We start from the raw sequence: 27,404 nt of genomic DNA, 5'->3' as shown, positions 1-27,404 counted from the left end.
ATCTCCGCTGTGATCTGCCCACTTTTCAGCATTTTTCAAATATTGCCAGTGGGTGGAGTCAGGCCTTGACCAGGGGTTTAGTTACCCTTTAATTTTGCTGAAAGAGACTAAAAGGCCCCGCCCTCTTCTGGTAAAGCGCAGAAAGCAGCAGCTTATTTGCTTTTAAAGGTACACACACCCAGGGGGGCAGGGTTTCGTATTTTTTTGAAGCACCCCTGGGCAGTAGCCCCTCACTGCAGAACACAAGATCCAGGGGGCGGAGTTGGATCCAGGTCCAGGGGGCGGAGTTGGATCTACTTCCAGGGGGCGGAGTTGGATCTCCTCCCACTGCATTTAGATTGGACATATGGCAGATTAACGTCATACATATTCAAGTCATACTTTCCGCATTCAGTCGTAAGTAAAGTTATTCTTTTGACGGAAAAATAAACTTGCCAAGAATTTTTTTTAAGAACACTTTAAATGCTTAGTTGCAAACACTGTAGTCGGGAGCACATAATTATGGGCAAGTACCAAATATTTTAATATTTTCATTTGGATGAACGTTTGTATTGAATTTCAAAACATTATAACTACCTAAATAAAAAATAGAATCATACATTTCACAATGCCTGAAATGCCCGTGGTTTCTTGTTACAAGTAAGAATAAAAACAAGTGTGTTTTTTGATTGGCTAAATCTTTACCCCTCTCAGTAGTCCACTTTCACTTCAAATTAATAAGTAGGCACATCTGCTTTTATTGGAATGGTATTAAATCAAGTGTCTACTACATATTTTCTAATCAAGTAGAAAATAGGTGTGCTTTCATCTACTGATCATGAACATTAATAGAAAACTGCATGTGACTAAAATATAGTCAAAATCCTATGTTGTAAAAGATGATGTGCTATGCCGGCTATTTTCAGTAAGAAAATATTTGCCCAACCTCTCTCTTCACTGTTCCCACATCGCAGACCTCAAATAAATTAAGTATTACATTTTTAGACAGTTTTAAAGTAAAGAAGTAGAGTAAAGAAAATACTATGCACAACTTCTTGAAACAACCAGTTCTTTATTTACCCTCGTAAGATCACAAGTAGCCTTGTAAGATGCACTCTCATTGGATCCATGCAAATCTCATAGGAGACCCATTTTAACCTCAAAAAAGTGAGTTGTCACTGAAAGGTGAGGAGTTTGCATCTATTGCACTACATGCACACAACACTCAAAGAAGGTCAGCACAGATTTGGCAGAACTCGCTGCAGAAGCCTGGGTGGGTGTCGAGTTCCCCTCTTCTTCCTTGACCTACATATTCTACAGGTATAGCAAAGAAAGAAAAAAATAAATATTCCAATGTTCATTATTTTTGTAATGTTTTAATTTATCATTGAAGGCAAAACACCACATGGCAACAACTAACACTGCATACCTGGAATACAATTTTTGAATATGTCTCCACACTGCATATAAGCTTCCAGTCTGTACATTTTGTAGAACTCTGCCTTGTAGTATGAAAAGAAAGCACTCCAATTTGTGACACCTGTAGACATGTAAAAGTACACACATTCAAAAATCCACAAGGCTAGAATTTATTAACCAGCTGTTCAAGCAAATAACATAAGAATTTTTTTTAAATACGTAAAAAGTTATGCAAAAACTACTAGGGAACACTTACTGTCAAGCCAAAGAAAATGGGCTCGTCTTCTTAAGGCTTCCCCCGTCACAAGGTCTCTGAAGCGAGTGCACTCAAGGGCCAGTGTCAGAATTGCCTCGTCACCCTCCTGGAGAACAACATTGATAAAAATGTTTTTACAGATGCTGGCAACTGTAAGCAAACAAAAAGGAGAAATATGAAGATTTTGTCTTTGTTCTGGGCATACATGTTTGTAGTGGTTTACATATAAAAAATATATATATAATAAAAAGGAATAATGGGATAATGGCCCATCTGTTTTCATTGTGAAGTTAATAACAGGGTGATCGGGACACATGTGTAGTCAAGATTGTATAAAAACCACATACTCCCTGTAAAAGGAATACAAAGACCAGTATGCTGAGAGCAATGTTGGGTGTAACTAGTTACCGAGTAAATAGTTACTGTAATTTAATAACAGTTACTTCATATGTAATTGAACTAATACTGTGTATAGACTGCAGAACATTTATACACAATTAAATAGTGGATTTAACATCAGCATTTAAAGTCTAACATTAAAATGAATGCTTTTTATGTACCCTTCTCACTTTAAATACTTTGTCTAATTCTCACAATAAACTAGTTGTGTATTAGCATGAATAATGCTGGGATATTGCCTGTTTATTATTACTTAAAAAGCACATATTAATATTCTTCAAAACGTTATTCTAAATACTTAATCCTAACCGATTCTTAAACTTAACTACTTTACTACGCTTTACTAAGCAATAATTAGGAGTACATTGTGAAAAATAGTAAATAGTGAGAATTGGACCGTAATCTAAAGTGTGAACAGAATAATTTATATAGTTACTTGAAAGAATTAAAAGAAACATTTCATGTCTATCTTTGTATCATTAACTTGTCAAGGCTGATATAGGATTTAGAAAGTAATTAGTAATAAGAAATTGAGTACTTTTTGGAGAGAGTCATTTGTACAGTAACCTACACTAATGTAATTAGTAACTAGTAATTAATTACTTTTTTTTTTTTGAGTAACTTTCCCAACACTGGCTGAGAGTAAAATTTCTAAAATGTACAATTGCTAGTAACTCAGACATTATACCACAAGAATCCCATGCTCCTTGAGACAACCATTCATGTAGTTCACTTGGTCCTTCTTGAGTCTTCAGGCTTCCCTATAACACAGTAAATGGTGTCAGAAATAAAACGAAGAAAGTTAAAACTTTGGAAAGACAGCATGGTTTTGCAAATCTGGTTCTCACCTTTTATGGCTAATGCACTCTAAAATTAAGTTCAGCCAGCACTCACGAATGGACTTTCCTTATACAGTAACTGTGTTTGGCAATAACAGTGAAAATGTGCATGTTCTCTACACTGCAAGTTGCACTTGACAATTAGGAATTCTGAAAATGAAGAAAAAAAAAACATTATTTATATATATATATATATAGTGAAAGTGAAGTGACATTCAGCCAAGTATGGTGACCCATACTCAGAATTTGTGCTCTGCATTTAACCCATCCGAAATGCACACACACAGAGCAGTGAACACACACACACACACACTGTGAGCACACACCCAGAGCAGTGGGCAGCCATTTATGCTGCGGCGCCCGGGGAGCAGTTGGGGGTTCGATGCCTTGCTCAAGGGCACCTAAGTCGTGGTATTGAAGGTGGAGAGAGAACTGTACATGCACTCCCCCCACCCACAATTCCTGCCAGCCCGGGACTCGAACTCACAACCTTTCGATTGGGAGTCCGACTCTCTAACCATTAGGCCACGACTTCCCCCTTATTATATATATATATATATATATATATATATATATATAATAATAATAATAATATAATAAAGGGATAACATTTTAGTAACATTGGCATAAGTTGTGGTACTGAATGCATTATTTGGATTATGACAATTATTTATAAGAAAATTCTGTGTAGGACTTATGACAAAGGCTAATGAAAGATTCATGTTAAAAGAGGTCAACAATACGTTATTGTATTGTTCAAGTCTTACAATACTATGAGGCTTACATTAAACAAATTAGGCTAATGAGCAACTGTTAACGTCAGCAAAATAATATTAAGAATGCCAAAAAAAAGAAAAAAATGCCAACCTACCTTCACGCTCCACTGCCAAAGATAAGTGGTTGCAGACATGGCCACCACATAAAGTTCCATGGTGGGTTTGAACACAGGCAATGATAATTAGAGTAACAGCATGGCATCTCTGAAGGGCAATCTTCTCACGTCGCAACACTGTTCCCTGCATCTATTGTCAACGTTAAGTGGATTTCATATGGTATTTCTTGCCAAGTTAGCATAGCCAACAACAATAAGAGCAAATGTTGGTGATTACGGGCTGCAACTTCACGAACATGTAACATTATGCAGCTTCTTCCGGTAGAACACGGTTTATAAAGTGGGAGGAGTTGGATCTAGGTCCAACCTCACCCCCTGGATCTTGTGTTCTACAGTGAAGACCTTCTCCCCCTGGGCGCCGCCATTGGCTAGCGGACCCCCACCTGCTGTTAGCATTCCATTGACTCCCATTCATTTTGGCGTCACTTTGACAGCGAATAACTTTACATCTGAGGCGTTTAAAGACTCCATTTGTCCAGTAATTATTTCTAAAGAAACACGAAAATGTACAAAAGGCTCCATTACCTTGTATCTTACGTTATGGCCACGTAGAAGCAGTTTTTGTCAAAAATAGGCTAACGATTGCGTCATAACATGCGACTCTCTGTCGCACAGTAGAGAAATTACCGTATGGACAGGAGGAGAAGCTCGCAGACAATCTTTTACTGTCTATGAGGCTATCGGAGGGACGTGGAGGCATAAAGTCAAGGGAGATAATTAATCAGAATACTTACCAAAATTTGCTCCTGTTCACGCTCGCCTTCTCTGCAAGATTCGGTGGGTGATTCGGATTTCTCTTGGCACAGCGATTAGAAGACTTACAGGTTGCTCACGTGACATCTACGTCATCAAGCTCAGTTTGAGTCTGCGCAGTACGCCCGACCCCCAGGAAGTGCGTGCTTCTAATTGACTTCACTTGTCTCCATTGAATCCAATGGGGTCGCTGTGGCCATTTCTTTTACTGTCTATGCACACACCCAAAGAGAGGCAAATTTGACAAGCTATAAAAGATCTTCAAAAAGTGAAACTTGTATATTATATGCATTCATTACACATAGACTGATATATTTCAAATGTTTATTTCTTTTAATTTTGATGATTATAACTGACAACGAAGGAAAATCCCAAATCAGTATCTCAGAAAATTAGAATATAACTGAAGACCAATACAAAGAAACAGGGCTGCTGCTGGCCAAATGGGTGCCCTAAGCAGAATTGTATTGCTGTGCCCCCTCCCCAAATTATTATGGAAGTAAAAAAAACAAACAAACAAAAAAAAAACACCTACTATAGGGGTCAGAACTTTAATAAAATATAAAAGTAAATAACTAACTTGTAATTAAATTGTATTATTTAAAAATTGCAATTGTACCTACACAGTTGCCTATGGCTATGATTTACTAATACAGTTGTCTGATTGTTTTTTTTTATTTTTTTATCTTCCTTGACCATGGACCACAGATGTAAATTAGATTTACAACTAACTCTGGTACAGGGCTTGAACTGTGCACGGTCCCTGTCAAATAAACGAATAAAATAAATAAATAAAATTGATTTTATAGTCTCAAGCATTCAGAAGTGACACACAAGAAAATTTAACTTCAATAAAAACAATGATTAGTTTTTGTAAGGGTTGTGATGTCCACATGTTTTTGTTGAATGAATTATGTAGGCTAGCATTTCTATCGAAAAAAGGTGGACAAAAAATTTAAAGATTAAGTGAATATTTTAATTACATGTTTAGTCAATATTAAACAAGGATTTGATCACCCTGTTACAACAATAATTAATTAATAATTAGGCCTTTGGTGCCCTTTGCAGGCATTTGAAATATATATTGTTTTTTTCGTAGTAAAATTTTGGTTAATGTTCGGAAGTGGACATGGAAACTCAGAGAATATTAAGGCAGATGCGGCAACGTTATTAACTCGATGTTATCAAAATAAAATAAAGTTTAACAGGATTATAAAAGTACCTTAAAGTGGTGCACGGGCCTCATCTTGGGCCTTTTTCTTTTTCTTATCTCGGCGCTGGACTGCTGTTGTCTTTTCCAGGGCATAGTTGTCCATCAGTTATGATAATTTGCAGACAGCCGCAATGGCGGGAATGGCACGTCACGTGTGCTTCGCCGGTCTGCTGTCTTCACCATCAAATGTTTTTTATTTTTATAATTGTGTTTATATCTTCATGTTTACATGCTTATTTAGGTATACGTATATGTTAACATACATATAAAACGAAAGTTTTTTTTTTTAGCAACTGGGATAGTGCCCCCCTGGGAGCTGTGTAGTCTGTGTACAGGCAACAGCGAGACTGCAAAGAAAGGATTTTTATAAACCTTGGCCAACTGAAAAGTATGAACATGAGAAGTATGAGCATGTACAGCACTCAATACTTAGTTAGGGCTCCTTTTGCCTGAATTACTGCAGCAATGCAGCGTGGCATGGAGTCGATCAGTCTGTGGCACTGCTCAGGTGTTATGAGAGCCCAGGTTGCTCTGATAATGGCCTTCAGCTCTTCTGCATTCTTGGGTCTGGCATATTATCGCATCTTCCTCTTCACAATACCCCATAGATTTTCTATGGGGTTAAGGTCAGGCAAGTTTGCTGGCCAATTAAGAACAGGGATACCATGGCCCTTAAACCAGGTACTGGAAGCTTTGGCACTGTGTGCAGGTGCCAAGTCATGTACTTCCTGGTATACGGCTGCGTTAACCTTGGACTTCAGAAAACACAGTGGACCAACACCAGCAGACCTCAAGCAATGTGGATTGTGTGCTTCTCCTCTCTTCCTCTAGACTCTGGGACCCTGATTTCCAAAGGAAATACAAAATTTACTTTCATCAGAGAACATAACTTTGGACAACTCGGCAGCAGTCCAGTCCTTTTTGTCTCGAGATGCTTCTGACGCTGTCTGTTGTTCAAGAGTGGTTTGACAAGGAATGTGACAGCTGAAACCCATGTCTTGCATACGTCTGTGCATAGTGGTTCTTAAAGCACCGACTCCGGCTGCAGTCCGCTCTTTGTGAATCTCCCCGACATTTTTTTAATGGGTTTTGTTTCAAAATCCTCTCCAGGGTCCGGTTATCCCTATTGCTTGTACACATTCTTCTACCACATCTTTTCCTTCCCTTCGCCTCTCTATTAATCTGCTTGGACACAGAGCTCTATGAACAGCCAGCCTCTTTTGCAATGACCTTTTGTCTTGCCCTCCTTGTGCAAGGTTGTCTTTTGGACAACTGTCAAGTCAGCAGTCTTCCCCATGATTGTGTAACCTACAGAACTAGACTGAGAGACCATTTAAAGGCTTTGCAGGTGTTTTGAGTTAATTAGCCGATTAGAGTGTGGCACCAGGTGTCTTCAATATTGAACCTTTTCACAATATTCTAATTTTCTGAGATACTGAATTTGGGATTTCCCTTAGTTGTCAGTTAGAATCATCAAAATTAAAAGAAATTAATTTGAAATATATTAGTCTGTGTGTAATGAATTAATATAATATACAAGTTTCACTTTTTGAATGGAATTAGTGAAATACATTTTTTGATAATCTAATTATATGAGCAGCACCTGTATTTTACATATTGTAAAAAGGGCATAATAGGCCCCCCCCCCCTTTTTTTTTTTTTACTTATATACAGACTTAAAATATTGAAAATTAAAGGATTTTTTTTAACACCATTCAAACTTATGAGCCTTCTGAAATTTATATTTTTTACTCCACGAACACCTTTCCAAAAAAAATAAATAAAAAGGCTGCATAATCAGTGTTTGTATGAAATAGTTATATTTCATATAGAAAAATTATTCTCAAGCCATGTTTACCATGTTTTTCTGCTTTCAAAGTACAAGTTCACGTCACCCCTGTTAAAACATTCAATGTTTGATTTGAACCCAAAGCAACATGTGCAAATATTACCCTTCACTCATGGTTGCATTTGTATTTACCATGTATACCACGTTTAACTATTACACCATCACCCTAATTCCAGTTAATCTATTAAACAGGACAATAATCACAAAAACAGCCGCTGTTTAAGTGCATTTCAAAATGAGGAGCTTCTATACAATTTCAGAAAGAGAAAAGTCTGAAACAGACCCAAGTGTCATATTTAAAGAATTTATTGTTCTGACATTGGAAACCAAGAGCATAACAGGTGGATGACAATATTTTAAACAATAATAGGGGGGGAAATGACAAAGCAACTGAACTTGGAGAACATCTGATGGAATGGGAAGTAATCAATGACCAAAAAAAGGGAAGGGGGCATTCAGTCGTTCACATTAAAGTACAGCAATAAAAAAAAAAAAAATATTCATGAGCATTTCCTTGTCTGTCCCATGAGGGATCATTAATAATATTAATATCAACATCGATAAAAAATAATTACAAGTTATAATGAGAAGCCAGTACCAATGAGAAGAGTGTCTGGCGGCTGTGTCGGTGTAAGTGAGAAAGAGGAAAGGGAGAGATGGAGAGAGAAGAAAAGGTTAAGAAGGGCAGGATGTATTTTTGACAGTCTATGCAGAGAGGTCACTGTTGTCAAACCGTTCCTGATCATACACCTCGGCGATGACCTTGCGACCTCCAAACCAGCGGTTGTTGAGTGCCTGAATGGCCTTGTTCATCTCTGATGCTGCTGAAAACTCAACAAAGATCTTGACAATGACGTCAGCATCCTCCTCCTCACCCTGCTTCTCCTGGTAGATGATCACTCTATTAACGGCTCCAAACTTCCCACATTCCTCCGTTACTTCTCCTTCCAGATCGTCATCTATGTCTTCAGGTCCAACCATGTTCCTGAGCACCATAACCGTAGACTGGAAAGAGTATAGACAAGTGTTTAAATGTCACTGCTCTACAACTTCCAAAGTATTATTATTTTTTGTTTATTCAGGAGGCATTTAATTGGATTGCATTTAATTGGTCAAAAGAATTTTATAATGTTACAAAATATTTCTTATTCAAATAAATGCAGTTTACTTAAAGAATCCTTGTTTCCACAATTTAAGCAGCACATCTGTTTTCAATACTGATAAATGATTCTTGTGCACCAAATCAGCACATTAAGATTTCTGAAGGATAATGTGATTCTTATGACTACAGTAAAAATCAGCTGTCACCACAGGAATAAATTACATTTTAAAATATATTAAAATAGGCTCTACAGTCAGACCAAAATTAATGCATTCAACTGTTAAAAAATATTTAGTTGCACCTGTGCAACTCATCAGGGGCTCTTTAATAGCATATTGGCAGAACAGATTTTCCAAACACGTGTATTAGAGTGTTTGCACATTGGAGAACATCAACAGTCTCAATTGACATGTTTTTGCAGTGTTAAGCAATGTAGACAGTCACAGATAAATCTGTTGATTTCTTGAATGCAATAGCCAAACAGATGTTTAGGTTAGTCAGAATCCACTCATCACTCAAAACACAAGCATTTTTAATCAGAGCTGAGCTCTGCAAGCTCTCAAACTTAAAGTTAAGCGAAGACACTATGTTAAGATATTCATTGTGCTGTGTAGATAACTTCATTTACTAAAACAAAAGTTTGAGATTGTGATAAACTGAGATGATTGAAATGTTTTTAATGATAAAGGGAGTTTGAAAATGAAATGTGATTTTATAAAACAGTTGAAGCAAGAATTTAATATCAAGTGACTTACATTTCCTTGAATAACAATAGGAACATCTGATTTTGTGCTATCATCAAGAAAATAGCTCCAAGCAAAGCCAAAGCAGAACTGCTGCACACCTCCAAGCAAACACAGTGGTGTTTCTTTTATGAACAAATCTGCATTTTAGAACTAATCTAGTGAGTTAATGATTCAATGACCCACTCATAGTCACTTTGTTCACTAATGAATTGGCTATTTGAATTAATCTACTGAATGAATGATTCAGTGACAAAGACAATGACGTGTTGCCACCTACTGGCAGTTTTGTTTTAGTTTCATCTAAAGCCCCGTTCAGACTGCACAATTTTAGCCCAGTTTTTGGCTCGCCGACAGGTTTTCAGAAATCGCAGACAAATGCCCGAAGTCACAGGCAAATCGGTGCTCGTCCATGCGCGTGACAATCACGCAGTGTGAATGAGCAAAGATGCGATCTGAGAGAATCGCCGACAAGTCGCCGATGCCTGCGAGATATTTGGCATGCTAAATATCTGGACCTGTCGGCGATTCAAAATCATGCTGTCTGAAAAGTGTTCTGACTGAAAACTACGTCGGAAATGACCGACAGCCAATGAGAGAGCAAGATACAGAGCAGCGGGGAGTTCGGGGAGGAGAATCCTTGTTCCTCGCGTCTCCCCCAACCATTTCCTCCTCCATAATCTTTTCTTTTTCTTGTTTTCGCTGCAAATCAGCGCACAGGCAATTCTTACTGCAAGCTTCTTGCGGGCTACCATTTTTAATAATAATCCCAGTCTCACTAGAGAACTCCAGTCTTGCACGTGTGATATCGCGTTGTTGTCTTGTCACATCTCACGTGTGTTTGGTTGTGAAACGTAGTTTGCGTGCCAGACAGAGTTGTCAGCGATTCTTCCTATTGTAAAGTCATGCAGTGAGAAACCTTCTGTCGCCAATCCATCGTGTAGTGTGAACACAGCAGTGACTGAATGCTGGCCAAGATAGTCATGCAGTGTGAAAAGAACAGTGACCCGACTACTTTGAAAATCATGCAGTCTGATCTCGGCTTTAGCAGAATTTATTATAATTTCTTTTAACCCTTTAACTGTCACCCCGCCCCGTATACGGGACGCCTACATTTACTTCACGATATTACAATTAAATCTAATCTTGACAAACTATATATATCATTGGAAAGGTCTAAGACTCCCGAATATATATTTTACCAATGTTTTTTGTTAAAAATTATGTAGGAAAAGTAATAGATAAATTTATGACAAGAGTGCACCCTCAAAAATCTACATTATAACAGGAGTTTTGACCTTTGTTAAAAAAAAAAAAAGAAAAGAAAAAGACTTTGTTGCCTTTTTCTCTATCATATTTTAGAAATCATCAGAAATTATATATCAACTGAAAACTTTAAATCTCAAAATTCATCCTTTAAACCCCATTTTAAAATCAGACATTGCATTACCATGTAATTGGTACATCAATATCATGTTACAAAATGTTTTTATTCATGAATTATAAAAATGTAAGTTTGAATCGTGCACTATAAAGTCTATGTTCAAAAATGTGAGTGACAGTTTTAAACCAATCAAAACATTACTTACACAACAATTAATTGAAATGCATTCATTCAACCTCTAAGCCTCATTAAACAGTTTTAATACCGCAATTTGAAAAAGTTTCAAATTTATTAATTTGACAAAAGAGGACAAATTAAAAACTGTTAAAATAAATGTTTTATAAAAAGGTAAAAATAAGCCCCTACAAATCACTTTAAAGAGTCAAGTAACACCTCATAATGGGAAGGTTCAGATTTGTCATTCATCAGGAGGTGCTCCTAAATTTAACATTATGAGCACAAGTGCTCCTAAAAATGAATCCAGTTACTTTAATTAATTGAGAACCAACCTCTTGTTTTCTCAACAGTTTCTGCATGACCATATGTCTGGCGCTGCTGCCAGAAATGCTCATGTGCTCCTGTTCACTGAGCATCTCCTGCCCCGTGCCGTCTAGAGCGGACTCTTCCTCTTCTTTTTCCTTCTTTGCCTCTTGGGCTGCAGCCACAGCAGCTGACAGTGATGGTGGAGAAGCCAGCACTGGGTTCACAAGGCCCACCTGAGGCACAACAGGAAGTGTGGGCCGCGCTGGTGTCACCCCTGCACAGAAACACAGGAGTATGTTAGCTGTTGTCTAACGTTAATTTCTTATAGACATCTATAAAATACCTCTGTATTTGAGCAATAGCTTTACCAGTTTCTATGTCCTTTACTAGAACGGTTCTCTAACAAATATCCAAAGCACAGTTTAAGAAAAAGTTGCTGTCATTTAGGGTGGCATGTTTCAAACCCATGTGTCTTTTTTTATACAATTACAATGATTGGAGAAAGTCAGTCAAGTATGTTTCAAACCAGTAATCTACAACACTGTCTTCAGAATTAATAGTATGGAAAATCTAAATCTAGGTGATTGACTGATAACCTTCTCCTCCAGATGTTAACTGTAATGACTAGATCATATGTGGTCAGTGATATAAAACTTGACAATCAATTTGTCAACAGAATGTTCAATTTGTGAATGAAAACGGGTTACAGCTCCAAGGTCTGCTAGAATGGATGTTAATATTTTTATTGAATAATGTCTTCAATTTCATAATTTTTTGCTGAACTATTCCTTACAGAAAACATTTATCTAAACAAGACCAGGAAACACACACTATATGATAGAAATTAAGCATTATAAAAAAAAAAAACACCATTGTAGATATCAGATAGATCTGGCAGTGCTTCAACATCCTTCCTCTATACCTGCTTTTCTCTGTGACAATGTTGAGCATTTAATTAAAACACTGAAAAACAATTTAGATGGGGTCACTTTTCCCCTCTTTGATGCAACATCTGTCCTCTCTGGGCTTGGCTTCAAGATCAATTCCACAAAGAAAAAACCCACACAGGATCTGAGAGACTCACTGGCCAATAGGAATGAGAGATTTGTTTATGAGGGGAGGGGTTAGAAACAGTCCTCTTCAAACTTGGTTGATCAGTGTGCAGCAAAAGGGAAGGGTCATGGCGAATGTGGAGAATAAAGACAGGGAGGGGAAGAAAGGAGAGAGAAAAGGAGAAAGAGAGAGAGAGACAAAGGAGAGAAGAGAAAATAAAAGAGAAATCTATTAGTGGACACGTCTCACGATAGGCCATGTTAAACTGAGTACTGTGTAGGTCAACAAAAACCTGAGGGAGAGAGATTGTGTACATTTAAACTACCGTAGAAGTGGGAGATTAAGGTCAGTGTTCAAAAAGAGATTTGCAAGTAAAACAAACAAGTCTGAGCACAACCACTTAAAGTTAGTGATCCCATCTAAACCTTGTAGCCCTAAGTAATGTGTGGGAGGTCATGCCTGCTAAATAAGGATAAGAATAAGTAAAATAAGGCATGTGTTTGTAATTATCTTTCAGTCTGACTCCTGCACATATTCCTAACAATCCTGTTTTCAAAAACAATACATGAAATGCTACCATTCATGCAAATTAGGGATGCACAGAATTTAAAATTCTTGGCCAAAGCCAAAACAACATGGTTTTACTCCATGTATTTTGCCAGTTTTTTTTTTTTTTACTTTTGCATAAATTAAATAACCAAAATGTGTTTTTTTAATGTTTTTTCTTGCTTTTCAAAGAAAAAGCAATTAAAAACTATTTAAAAATACTTAACACTAATAATCTTTTAACATTCTAGCAGAAATTATACCAACAATGCACAATTTAACAAACTTAACAAGTTAGTGAGGTAATATTTTTTTGGCCATCAGACCCCCTTCTTGAATCAGGCATGTACTTTTTACTGTACAAATAAAAGCAGCCTTGCTGAGCAGAAGAGACTTTTAAAACGTTAGAAAATATTAAAGATCCCAATTTGAACACTACGTGTGAATGTTAATATATTAACAGAGCTGCTGTAATTATTATCATCAGAGCTTTTTTTTTGTGACATTTTCAGCCGAATAACATTCAGTGCATCCCGAATGCAAATTACACCAAAGTGAAGGGCCCCAGTCTTACACGACACGTAAACCACATGCAGAACGAAAATATTGAAAAACATACAACACGATTAATGCACACGTGAAAACACTTTGTTGCAGAGTGCCACAGTACTGACAACATAATGATGTAACAAACCATTTCTGAATGCACCTACCTGTAATGACCCCTGGGGCCTGAGCTGCCATGACGGCCTGTGGGAGCTGAGGCAGGTTCAGGCCTGTCCCCGCGGTCATCGCCCCCAGGATAGATGCTCCCGCTACCGCTTCCTGGAAGAACAGAGTGGGACATATAGGAACACCGCCTGGACAGCGCCCGTTAAAAGCACACATAACACCAACACGACTGGACAAGCATGTCACGGGACAGGACATGAGACAAACAGACCTTTGCACACTCAGACAAGCCTTGGGCCAGCTGCATAAAAATGGGAAGTTTTTAGCTTATTTTGAGCCTAATGAGAAAAGGGATGCTCATATTGACCAAAAATAATATTGGCAGATGAATACTTTGTTAAACGGCTTAAGTTTTTTTATTTTTAAGTTTGCTGCACTGTAAAAGAAAAATATTCTTCACATACTTGATAACTCAAGTTTAGCACGCACCTGCTCCACTTTCCCTTAGTTAACAGTAGTAGTAAATGAAACACAATGGCAAGTGATAGTATTGGATGAATGGTTATCGAGGAGTGAATTTGAGATTCTGAATGGACTATAGCTTAGAAAGCATGCAAAGAGCCCTCTACTTATAATCACTAAAAAGCAGTCACTCATCTTAGTTAATTGCAATCTCACAAAGTTCCATTGTATTCAATGAAGTTCTACAGGCTGCGCTCCAGACAATTCCTTCAACACATCAACATGTTACTTTTTTATTTTATTTTAAACTACATTAGTTGTGCACAGAGTTAGGCCTGCTATTTATTTTTATGTCTGACGTGAACAACAAGTCTATGCCAGTTCTTCAAAGTGCAAATAAGAATTTGGTGGGCGTTTCATTTTGCAATCTTAATTTGTTAATTAAGGTGAAATATATTTAGTGTAGGCTTATTTATATTATTTTGTTTTTCCACTGTTTTCAGAAGCGTTGCAAGTGTGTGATAATTTGTGGATCAGTGAAGCAGTGGTTGTTGGTATGGAAAAACTAACCAAAATGAGCATCCCTAATTGAGAAATTAGATTTCTGTCTGCATTAATTGATAAAATATCTGTAGTCTACCATCTAATTTTTTCCCCTGTCGGCATGACAGAAAAAGATGTGGTCACAGTCAACATACATTTTTTTAATGTGCTATATGTTCAGCTGTCCCTAAAACATTAGATTATAAAAATTATATGCGAACACATTATAAACTTTTTTATTTTAAAACGGCGTTAATTAAAAGATGAAAATCAGTGAAATACAACACAAGTTAGGCATTTTAAGCTAAATAAAACCATGATTATTTGAACTTTATACTCAAAGAATCCAGAAAAAAAATGTGTCATGGTTTAAACTAAAATATTAAGCAGCACAACTTTTTAACATTAATAATTGTTTTAATAATTGATAATAATAATAAATTTCTGAAGGATAATGTGAGACTGAAGACTGGAGTAATGGCTGCTAAAAATTCTGCATTAAATAGAATTTATTTCTGTTGGCAAAGTAGATTAAAATTAAAGGTTTTGAATGGTATTTTAGATAAAATTTTTATGCTCAAGGCTGAATGCATTTTCCTTAATCAACATAAAAATATATAAAAAAATCTTACTCAAACTTTTGAATGGTAATGATTAAAAAAACATCCAAAAAAGTTAAGAGCTAAAGGAAATTCTGAATGAAACAATCAAGTGTGCGCTCCAAGTGTTCATCTAAACATTCAGGCATTTCATGCAACAAGGCCCAAGACCTGAAGTAAAGGTCAAGAACGAAACAAGCTAAATGGATCATTACTATACTTTTCCTATACAACTATACATTAATTTAAACACTGTAACATAACAGTTCGAAACTTATGCATTTATTTGCCTAACATAATTTAAACTATATATGACAAGCATGAGACAACAACAGGACAATTACATTCCTAATCATACAAATTTACAATATATATTTAGTTGCATACAATAACAATTTTAGCATGATCTATGCTGTAGCACAGATGCAATAAAATGGAAGTAATCCACAATAGAAAAGGTATCTCTGAATTAAAATATTAAAGGCACACACATTAACAAAGAACTATCATGACTATCAAGGTTTAAGAGATTAAGCAGACATCCAGATTTATATATTCATTATTATGTGGGCCAAAACCAAAAAAATTACAGATAAGAGGCATAATGTAGGCTGAAAATTTTTGGCAGAGGTGCTACTTAAAGTCACCTGCAACTAAAACTGCTCAGCTTTTAAGTTTATGGGCCGGTCTAGTAAATATTCTCAACCTGGCACACTATAGAGCAATAAGCATCAGTGTAACTGGGAAGTCCTGAAGACAAGACTCTCGCCACACTCATATTCTACACAAAACAAAAAGGCACCAGCGTGCTTTGAACAGAATTTCCTGAAGGATTTACCAGACAGTTGAAGAAGTCTTCTGTCCGATTCTCCGGCTGGGACAGATTCCATGCCATCTGTTTTTGGAGTTTACACGCTATGTTATCTTTCTGCATGTAAAAGCTCGGTCTCAAATAAGTAATGTTGTTTCATAACTTGTGTCTTCATGCCAGTCAAAGCCTAAACTGACTCAAATCAAACCCTCACATACAGCACCAAGTGTTTGCTCTAGCCTGCTAAGCGAATTAAAATCACGCTGCCTTACTTTACAAAGAAAGGCTTTTAAATGGCAAAGGAAGCAGCTGCTCACACACACTCTCTCTCTCCCTGACTAACAATAGATAATCAAGGTGTGTAAATGCTCACCTGTGCTGTGATTTTGGCAGTGGCGGCAGCAGCCGCTACAGCAGCTGCAGGAGGAAGACCGCCTGGCGTCGTTGGTGTCAGAAGGGGCATGGGTGGTGTGACTGCTTTGCCCACTCGCAGGTACTGGCCTCCTAAGTCGAAAAGGTTCATGGAGGACACTGCATCCAGCGAAGACTGGGCCTTATCATATTCTACAGGGGAAACAAGGAGGACTAAGACTCAACAGCTTTAAGAAGACTCAGCATTAATCTACCAGAGCTCTGAGACAGTTACTGAGTAATTACCAGCGGGCACTTATGGCACAAAAGTCCGTAACAGAGCCTAAGAAAACGACAACAGAAATAAAAACTTACTATGAAAGCATGTGAGGAACCTGCCCCCACCCTTCTCTATCCCCTGCGAGACATGTAGAGAACAGCATTCTACCATGACTGACTGCTCTCAGTCAGATACATTTATATGCAACCGAATGGGTGAAGCAGCCGCCTGCTCACCTATGAAGCCATAGCCTTTGTGTTTTCCCGTCGTGGGGTCCCTCGCCAGGGTGCATGACTTGATTCTTCCAAAGGCCTCGAACACACTCTTGATGTCTTCGTCTGACAAGTCAGGATGCACAGATGCCACGTAAATTCGGTTGAAGGCGCGTGCTTCTTCAGCTAGCTGGTCTATGATGGGTTGAGCCTGACCAATGTTGCTTGGTCGTCCCACCTACATGTGTTGAAATGACAGATCAGACATTATTGAATGTATGGAGTACTCGGAAAAATAAAAAAGTATTTCTTAAACCAAATTTTTTTTACAAAGTACTCACTTTAATGTTTCTACCGCCCAACATAACGGAGTTCATCTGTTCTAAAGCAAGCTGTGCTGCTTCTGGTACTTCATATTCTACAAATGCAAAGCCCTGCAGAAAGAGTAGCTTATCGTCAGTTAAAATACAGAAAAAGAAAAAAAATAAAGGAAGAAAAAAAAGCCCTTCTGACCTTGTGTTTTAATGTAACAGAGTCCCAGGACATGTCAATGCTCTTAATGGGACCGAAAGGAGCAAAGGCCTGTCTGATGGTGTCTTCTCCTAGCTCATAGTAGATGGACCCAACATAAACACGGCACATTATAGCTAGTGCCCGCTGCCTTTGTGCTGCAACCTGTAATAGAGAATTGAATGGATCAGATGGGGTCATGCCAGGCATCTACTCATTCATAAGAGCTCATTATTCACTGGCTTGTTCCAATGATTCAGGATAGAACCAGCAGACTATAAAAATGCTGGCACCCAAGACATAGTACTGGCATTTCTTTACCTCTGCCTACATGTACTGAACCACCGTATGCCAACAAAAGGAGGGGAAAATAACATCTACCGTATTCTCAAAAAGTTATTTAAATAAAGATTACTGAGATTACTTTGAGAAACTGTTGGGACTTACAGACTGTAGTGGTGAGAGGGGATCTCCGAAGCCCATCGATAATGAGGCCATCTGAAGGGAATTGGGGATCTGTCAGGAAAAATAAATCAACTTGGTAAGTCCATCCTTGTTGTGCAGCTTTTTTCTACCACATTCGGAAGTTGTCAGATGAAGGTTGAAAGGGTCTTGAGACAACATATTACTCACATTATGATACAGAATTACAATCATGATTAAATTGTGTATACAACAAACAATGTGGTGTTTTTTCAAACACAACCGCTCTCTAACTGCATTTTTCTATCATCAGTTCAAGCGAACGCAAACAACGGGATTAATTTTCATGAACCCAGCAGCTCATGAATCCTTAGAGCTAGGGCTGCAACTAACGATTATTTTGATAATCGATTAATCCGTCGATTATTTTTACGATTAATCTTTATGTACTTAAATTTTAGTTCAACCCATTTTTTCATTCAACATAGACTTTGAGATTTTAATTGAAAAAATACCTGGCGTTTTGTTTTATTATGTGTTAGTAATCCTTTGTCAAACTCTTCTGCAATCAAAAACCCATACTCTAGCAAATTTCACAAGGAGATTTCAAATAATGTTTTCACCATGGCAGTCCTTAGGGCTCCTAAAGTAGTTTAACATCCCGAACAAAGCTTATTAAGGAATCTTTCATAAAATATTTTCACGAAGAATAAGAATAAAACAGAATAAATTTGCAGTACATTGCATTTTATTATTTTTTTCCTCTAAACACACAACTTACACCTGGGAAACAGCTTTATAGCTTATGCTTTGAAATTGTAAACAATCCTTCGAATAAAGTGCCAGTGGCATGAAACCTGAATGGAACTCACATTTTAAAGTAAAATCCATCAGAAGGTTGTCCAGAAAAAAAAAATTGACACACAAAAAACCTGCTGTGTGAAAGAGAGCAGTGAATACTTAGAAAAAAAGTGCATTTCAAATACATTTACCTCTCATTCAGTCATAATTAGCCTGCAAGACTGAATTATGAACTGGTAAACGACAAACTGATCAAAGAACATGTTTGTAAATCTTTAAATGTTAACTGTTAAAAAGCAATGTTATTAGCTTTTACGACTAAACATTTGCAATCAACATTGTACTGGAGAATCTGCACAAATAAAAGTCTTAAACAGTTCAGTAGTGCAGAGTTTACAGGTTACTCTTCTTTTTTGAAGGCTCAAAGTAAAGTACTCCCACACTTTGGATGACTTCATTTGATTAGTTTTATCTTCCGCTTTTTTCTTTTTCTTTCTCAAGCGTACTCCACTGCCGTCTGTCTCCACCATCACGCTGAATGCTGCAGACGCAGTTCGGGAAGCACATGACATAAAACGAGGCCAGCTATTGGCTATTCGCTTCTTTTTGCTGAATAAAACCTGCAGTGGCTCATTACTGCCATTACTACACTTTGGTCACCGCAGATTTAAAATATGCACAAAATGAGCCGCTAACGGCAAATAAAAGTTGTTTAGCAACTAATCGATGATGAAATTAGTTTTTTTTCCTTACAGATACACTGAATGACCAACAATACCTTAAGCTCCACCAAAATGTCGTAAATTCAGTTAAAATGACAAATAAACATTCATAAGTGGTTATCAAGTTTTAATTGTAAACAAATTATCAAATAACGCTTTATCATCATAAAAAGCTGTGCCATTTTATAAACAAGCTTTTTATTTACATATAAAAACAATATATCAGTCTGATGAGTAAGCTAAAAAAAAAACATTTACTAGCCAATGGCGAATCTATTGCCAAAGTGTGTGTAGAGGGCTGTCAGGTTTACCTGAAGGTTGCTGAGCTGTTGCTGCTGATGGGCGAGGGTCTGCTTGACCAGGACGCTCTTGATGCTTTGTTCCATGGCATACTTCTTTGCCTACAATTGAGAGCACATAACACTGAATGTATACTTATTAAAATAACTTCAAACCACCTCAGAAGGACCCCAAATAGCCAGCTCTCTCGTCAGAAATAACATACTTCACTGAGCTCGACAATGTATGTATGTCTGCTTTGTGGATTTTTTGAAGGGGCGTGTGAAAGATCTTTTCCTCGTTTTCCCAAGCATCAGCATAATTGCAAATAACATTGTTTTTTTATACAACTGTTCATTTAACAAGTAGTTAAGTGATTTACATTTTAGACCAGGGCTGGGCAACTTTGGCCCTTTAGACAATACTGACCGATGAAATTTTTTTCAACAGATTATACCAGAACAGGCGCTCATCTCCAAGCAAGCCACAGCGACATTTTGTAACAGAATGGGTGATCCAACAATTCACTAATTTGCTAGTCATTTGCTTCATTATTGAATGAATCAGACATTTGAACGAATTGGTTGAATAAATTACCGTACTCAATTTAAAGACAATCTCTGCCAGCTGCCACCTACTGCTGGTTTTAATTCATGTACCAATGCATTATCACCAACATTTCATATTTATAGATTAAAATGCAAAAAAATATAAATAAGGCCATCCTTAAAAATATTTTGGTTTGCAGTAACAGTAATTTTTTTTTTAAAAAAAGGGTCGTAGGTTGGTCTATATTTTTTTTTCAAGTTTCAATGTAAAAAAAAAAAAAGTAAATTTTTGTGATGGTGATGACGTCGGTATGAATTTAAACAAATTAGCATATCGTGACGTCACTGACTGGGTCTTCAACCCGTGCCTTCGGGCGCATCATTGCAAACCTAATTTTGATGCAGGCTATATAGACCAAACAAATTTCAATTTGTCAAAAACATGTTTATTGCATGAATTTCAGGTGAGAAAAAAAATGAGTTACTGTTTTACTTGCATCCACCGATATGTATCAATGCAACCTACAAATGAGAGAACGTTTACTTTGCTTTCTTGGGTTGTCACTTTTGTGAAAAAAATCCTGTTTGATTTGAGTGACGAGTGTTCATTGAATCGATTGTAAAATGTCTAAAGTTTTATACGGCAAATAACACCAAATATAGGTAAATCCACGGACAACAGGCAGGAGGAATGTAAAGATTCAATATATTGGTAAAGACCAATATTTCTGATGATTTATTGGCGTGAAGTTACATGCAAAATGACAAACAGGAGTGCAACATTTTCGAAAAACAATAAGCAGAGTGGACTGCCATAATGCAAAACATTTACTGCAGGCTTCAACATGGCTGTGTTTACGATTAAATTTCAACAACAACAACAACAAAAAAAAATTGCATAGGCGATTTTCTTAGGCTATCAAAAAAAAATATTTTTTCGAATATTCGTCGAATTTAAAATAAAAATCCACATTCGAATGCGCATATGAATTTAAGGTGTGCATTAAGGAAGCTGCCTTATGAGCCCCAGTGCGTGTTCCATTCCATCTTACCGCGCGCACAGCTTTGTCTACACAACTTTCAAAGGCGGACAAGCTCGACACGCAGTATCTGCTTTCTCATCTTTCACCTCGTGTACGCGCACGAGATGCGATGACAATATATGTGTAGTAAAAAATTTGAATTTAGTTTTTTCAGCTATTTTGACAGCCCTAGGCGATTCAAGCCCGAAACTGTATGAGACTGAATACCGGCTGAATTCACATTTCTGTTGTAAAAAGAGAAACATTGTGCAGAAGTATTATTTGCTGTTATGCGTGTTTGTCCGAAGCTGCAGTTGCTGTGTGACAAAAAACAAAAACAAAAAAAAACAAAACCTGGACGCGCTCAGAGAAAAGGTCGTTAAAATCATTTTCTTATTTTCGTTTTCGAAACTTGTGTTGGTTGATTCGTGCAATAGATTTTCGAACATAAAGTGACAGTCGTCATGGTCACGGTTTTAGACTAGAGAGGAGAAGGGATGGGAAAAGATCTGGGCAGTTTTTCCAGAACTTTGTGCCAAGTTAAAGCGTTGTCGAGCTGTTTTAATGAATTTTTTTTTGATGTATTATGGTGCCCGAACCCGTATGACTTTGAACAGTGACCGCGAACATTTAGTTTACTGCAGCCGCAGCCATCATTACCAAGCGCGAACCGTTGAGTCTCACAGTGAGTGAGAGTCTGAGACGAAGCGAACGCACAGGCCACAGTGTGACATCCGTGTAAACACAGATGATGTCAAGGGTTTTTTTTTAATTAAAGAAGATAGCCTTCATTTGTATGTAGGCCAAGGCAATTTATATATTTACAATACTTAAATATAATTAATAGTATTTTATTGCGTTTGTATTAGTTGTTTGAAGAGTAAAAAAATAATTGGTCGGTCTTAACGCAAATTTACAATCGGCAAGTCGGTCGGACTAAAAGGGACTACGGACGTAAATTAGCATTACTGCTATAATCCGGCTTGTTTACATTTTGTATTCTGTACAAATGTTCATCAACATGCTTTGTCCCTATCAAATAAATAAAAAAGAAAGAAAGAAAAGCAAAAAAAAAACAAAAAACATTGAGTCGGTGCTAATTTGACAGGGTCGGTCGGGTTACGGCAAACAAGAATATTTTTAAGGATGGCCTAATTATAATAATATATTTGCATTGTAAATGCATTCATGTTACCTCTGAGTTTCTTTAAACAGTCTGTGTAAACGTATCTCTTTTAATCTGACTGGTACCATAAAAGTTCAGAATTTGACATTAAAGATGAGGCATGCTTTTAAATTTGGTTAGGATAAAAAAATGTCCACCTACAAAAGCAAAAAATGCCCTGAAAATCAATTTAAGAGGGCAAATATCACAAAAACTAACATAACACAAGTTTATGGATTCAGAATAAATTAAATTTTCCCTATGAAATTTTTTTTCTCTTCAGACAAGAATTTTTTTACTTGGACATGATAAATGACCGATTTACTTGCCCGAAAGACAAGCATGTACAGGCTTAATGTTGAACTCTGCTTCAGTTAAACAAAAATACATCTATAAAATGTAATGTCAAGTATAATATTTTACAAATCTGCCAATTTATTTATTTTTTTTTTTTTACAAATGTTAAATGAGAATATTAATTTTTTTTATAAAGTGTACCAGCTATTGAGAATAGTACTAGCAGATAATCAGATGCCACTAGTACCGAAGGCATAGCACTGGTTCTGCTCTTGTCCACTGCTTGCTTACATGTGCACTGAGCAAACACATGCTTATAAAGCAAGTGGACATTAAAAAGAATTGTCAGCAGTGCCTTCTCATCTGTTCCAGCAACTGACACCCCCCCCCCCCCCCAAATCTCTTGATTGCCAAAAATATATATAATTTTACCAACTTATTAATTTTAAGCTAAATTGTGCTTTGTTGGTATAGTGTCTGCTAGAATGTTAAAAATGTTCAGTGTTACATATTTTTTAATTTGTTGTTTTGTAATATTTTTTTCTTTGAAAAGCAAAACAAGACAGTAAAAAGCACATTTTGGTTATTTAATTTATGTTTTTGAGTTTGGTTAGATCAAGTCAGATATCAATCACTATTTCAGTACCCATATGCAGAAGCAGTGTCTGGGGAAAGTCTCACCTTCTGCAGCGCCTCCTGCTGTTCTGGGGTGAGGGGCGGCAGGCCGAGCTTTGAGGCCATGCTCTGTCCATTCTCCATCATCAGAGCCTCGCCTCCCTGCACAGAGCACAGGCATCTGTCAGGCCTGATGAATGTGAGCGGCAGCAGAACTGCACATCTACTCAAGATACACACTGGACTGCAATACACAATGAACAACTTACAGCTTTAAAACCATCTAGGTTAAGAGCAAACTCAAATTACATGTAATAAATCTGGATAATACTTTATTGAACAATAGTAGAAAATGCATCTTAAGTGAACTATTTAAATTTTTTATTGCATAAGAGAGTATTAGGATTAGATCTGGAAACAAGTTCTCATATTTACATTACTGCAAATGAATCTAAATCATTTTGAGCTTGCTCTAAAACAGCTTTCTACATCTCAGCACATGTTAGATATATTCAGTTATAGCATAGGTCTTTGTTAAAGACATTTTATATTGAACAGAAAGGCCGTTGATAATGAGCCTTCAGTTTACATTTAATTAACAGGCCTCTCACAATATGGTAAGGGGAACCATGTATTCGTACCCCATGGTGACTTCTCCCCTCAGTGGAAAAACTGAGATACTTGATTCTGTCAGTCACTGGAGGAGCCTATACCCTTATAGTGCATATGCTAAAGTAAGTGAGCCCTCTTATTTAATACTACACAAGAGAAAACTTAAGTACCTTTGCTCAAATGAACTCCAGAGTGGTGCACTGCCCCCCTTAAGGAGGTTTGAACCCAAAAGGTTCTGCCATTGGCTTTGGAAATATAGTACAGTCAAGAGATATGTTCTACAGCACAGACGACACATAGAGAGAAACGACAAAAAGAAAAAAGGAAAAGAAAAACACAAACCTACTTAGAACAATAGAACTGGATAGGGAGACAACAATTTGAGATCAAAATGGACATCCAAATCCAGGGGGGCAAAAAAAGGTGCCTCTAAAATGTTAATGACATGAGGCCCTGGGTGAAAAACCTTACAGAATATTTTGTACACATCTGTCCTATGAAAATTATTCTTAAAGAAAAGAAGTTCACCCCCCCCCCCCAAAAATGAAACTTTGTGATTTAAGGCCAATTCACAATAAGGATGACTATAAAACTTTAATAATCGTTCTGATTGTATAAAAATGACACATTACAACTATTACAATACTGTTGGTATAACTTTCATATATATATATATATATATATTTTTTTTTTAAATCAAAACAATAAAAACATTAACAGCCAATCTGAATTCACTCTTACATATTTTCCATGATTTTTCAATCCCTAATAGCTCTAACACTTCATTATACATATACTGGTGACACTTAAACAACATAAAAAGGAAGTATAGGTTGTCTGATGCAATCTGTTGTTTATCAAATATGAGTAATACTCCAATAACTGAAAGGCAATCATACAAAGTTCTTAGCAAACCCCTTTCAAAACAAAGGGGAAGAGTGGTCTTGGGGTGAGCAGTGGATCGGCCCCTTACCTAGCACCTGCTCTCCACTGGGGGGTCTTGTGAGATTATTTATTGGGAGCTTTTACTGTTCAATACAGAGTCTATAAGGAAAGAGAGAGGTTTCAGTAAACTCATGTAACGTTACACGGAGTCCATTTCACAAGTTAAAAGGGGGAACTTTTAAGTTTTTCAACCTAACGTTACTTATTATAGCATGACTTTTGAGTCTGTAAAACAGACTAACGTTAGTTAGGAAAACGATGAACTCTGAATAGAACATTTAAGCGGCATGCTCTGATTTAATACAAACACATTAACGTTACATAGTCAATGTTAACGTGACGTAATCACACTGACCAGGAGGTTAAAAACAAAATCAGTTGTATGAATGCGTCCCATACACTCTCGCAGGACATTAGGCCTTATGTAATGTTGGGTTTAATGATACTCAAAAAGATTAACGTTACTCGACGGCAATGCACTTTTTTTTTTAAAAGCAAATAGTAACTGCAAATAAATTTTAACAGCGTAAAGACTTTTAACCGAAGCGTTTAATTTCTGGACCGTGCATCATCAGCGGGATTGATTCAGCTCAGGGGGACAATGTGAGCGGGTTAACACGCTAGCTCATGTAAATGAAGAAAGTGAGAGAGCACAGGCGTGTGGTTAACAATCATAGCAATACACCGTTAACATCAACCGTTTTAAACAAATACTAATAGTTACAAATCCGTCGAGCAAGACTGAACCACTGTGGTTCTTATTGGACACGCAGCAGCAGGCCAAGGAGAAAATCCCGCTCTCGGTGCGCTAGGCTAACGTTGGTTAGCCATTCCCTGTTCTTCTAACTTTTTAAATGAAACCTCTGTCCGAAAACATTTTTATACGCTCTTTAAATACTACCGTGTGTGTATATTAAGAGAGAAGTTAAACAAAATATTACATTTACCGCTGAAACAGCCACCGCCATGGAGCACACCTTCCAGAGCTAACGTCCACACGGCGAGGAACACTATGAAATCTCGCGATACCGAGAGAGAGTTAGGTAAGAGGCGCGCAGCTGCAGTGTGATTGGAGGAAAGCGAGTCGCGTTGAAAAAACAGAATGACGCACAATAAAACAGTTTCTCATTTTATTGAGACAATATGTGGCGGTGCCTCTGATAAGACGATAGAAAAAAATTAACATGTCTACTGTAGAGAAATAGCGTAAAAGCCCACACATAGAGGGTCCGGGCTAGTAGTCACATTTTTTACTGCACTGACTATTTATCTAAATGGGCTCATGAAAGTTTCTAAACACACGCATTCATGTATACACGTAATTATTATATATAAATAAATCGTATTATATATTAGGCTATTAGTGATCATCTAACAATAAGCAGCAAGTTATGTGTTTTTAACACTGTTTTAATGTTTTAACATTAAAACAGTAGAATAGGCAATAAATAAATAAAAATTGTATGCATTTAAACCATGTGACAACTGTCCCTATACCTGACCTGAAAAGTCCCCTTGTACTGAGAGCACTTTACATCAGTTGAAATCTACATTAATTATATGAGAGCTTTCTATGCTATTACACAAAATAAATAACTTCAGCCATATTAAAGTATTAATTTTATAATTTAATGTTATAGTACTTCATGTCACAGTATACAATTTCAACACAAATAAAAATAAAACTAAACCAAAGCAAAAGCCTGGTTAATGTTTTTGATTAAAATGAGAAAGGACACCAGGAATTAGGAAGAGCATATTTAAAAAGTTACTGTACATTCATATCTCTTGTGTCTACGTACAAATGTATTACATTGCAAGACATTGGAGTCTTATAATAACACTGGGAGGATGGTGACTTTTTCATGACATCTGAATCATTTGAATTGGCAAGAATAAAAGGAGAATACAAATCCTTTGTAATAGTTTTCTGAAGCTGCAATACATCCATTGTGCAACCATGCCAATATATATAAAAAAAGAACAATTCTGTAAAAGCATTCCTTTCCTGACATGCAAATATTTTCAAAGCCATTGGGGAGTACAGTACTAAAAGCATCCCTAACAGATACTATTGCTTTGGAAGGAATGGCAACATGGATGTTTTCACAGAATGAATACTGTTGTAAATATGCAAGTGTTAGTCAAATACAGGACCCTATATTTGCAATGTAGTACCCACTCTTGCCAGCACTGCACCCAGTACATCTTTGGCTGTGACAAGGTTCAAGTTTTCACATATAGAATACATACAAAATAGCATATGAATCATTTCACATGACACGAAACATGCATACTGTGGTAATATGTAAATGCCAAATAGAATAAAAGCCCTTCATTCCCAGTGGAGGGATTTATTAAAGTAAACCATAATTTCTTCTGATTCAGTAAACGTCAGTTCATTGTATGCTATCGCTATGCATTAATTAGTGTAAGGGACTAAGAAATAATTCAAAGTAAACTGGACCCATATATTTCTAACACCTCTGAGCAGACAGCTGATCTAGGGTCAGGTCATATTCACATTAAGAAGGCAAATAAAAAATCTAGTTCAAGCTTTTTCTTGGTAAAAGACATCTGGATTGAATGCTCTCCTGCTTTGTTGCTTAAAACTGAGCAAATATC

At 36.9% G+C, this 27,404-nt stretch overlaps 1 protein-coding gene and 2 non-coding genes across 9 annotated transcripts; all 3 read right to left on the bottom strand.

Annotated features, from left to right (window-relative positions):
* Nucleotides 1-7,889: 7,889 nt before the first annotated feature.
* Nucleotides 7,890-25,840, bottom strand: LOC132154825 (poly(U)-binding-splicing factor PUF60-like). Of its 7 annotated transcripts, XM_059563515.1 has the most exons (14): nucleotides 25,727-25,789; nucleotides 24,808-24,878; nucleotides 24,005-24,112; nucleotides 23,289-23,384; nucleotides 19,608-19,697; nucleotides 17,798-17,866; nucleotides 17,354-17,515; nucleotides 17,182-17,274; nucleotides 16,865-17,078; nucleotides 16,371-16,561; nucleotides 16,025-16,081; nucleotides 13,624-13,735; nucleotides 11,338-11,585; nucleotides 7,890-8,604 (listed from the first exon to the last, which is right to left on the bottom strand). In XM_059563515.1, the coding sequence occupies exons 4-14, from the start codon at nucleotides 23,367-23,369 to the stop codon at nucleotides 8,305-8,307; spliced, it is 1,617 nt and encodes a 538-aa protein (XP_059419498.1). In that variant the 5' UTR covers nucleotides 23,370-23,384; nucleotides 24,005-24,112; nucleotides 24,808-24,878; nucleotides 25,727-25,789; the 3' UTR covers nucleotides 7,890-8,304. The 7 variants fall into 7 exon arrangements, with proteins under 7 accessions (XP_059419498.1, XP_059419496.1, XP_059419497.1 ...); XM_059563513.1 differs by lacking the exon at nucleotides 24,005-24,112 and having other exon boundaries at nucleotides 25,727-25,813; XM_059563514.1 differs by lacking the exon at nucleotides 24,005-24,112 and having other exon boundaries at nucleotides 25,721-25,801.
* On the bottom strand, nucleotides 17,592-17,715 carry LOC132155442 (small nucleolar RNA SNORA57). The gene has a single exon (XR_009437237.1). It is a non-coding gene; the product is annotated as a small nucleolar RNA SNORA57 (small nucleolar RNA).
* LOC132155444 (small nucleolar RNA SNORA57) lies at nucleotides 22,801-22,933 on the bottom strand. Its single transcript, XR_009437238.1, has one exon. It is a non-coding gene; the product is annotated as a small nucleolar RNA SNORA57 (small nucleolar RNA).
* Nucleotides 25,841-27,404: the final 1,564 nt, after the last annotated feature.

Source organism: Carassius carassius, chromosome 12 (assembly GCF_963082965.1).
Source record: "Carassius carassius chromosome 12, fCarCar2.1, whole genome shotgun sequence".
In the NCBI taxonomy this organism is placed as follows: Eukaryota; Metazoa; Chordata; class Actinopteri; order Cypriniformes; family Cyprinidae; genus Carassius; species Carassius carassius.
This window is presented reverse-complemented; position numbering and strand designations above follow the sequence as displayed.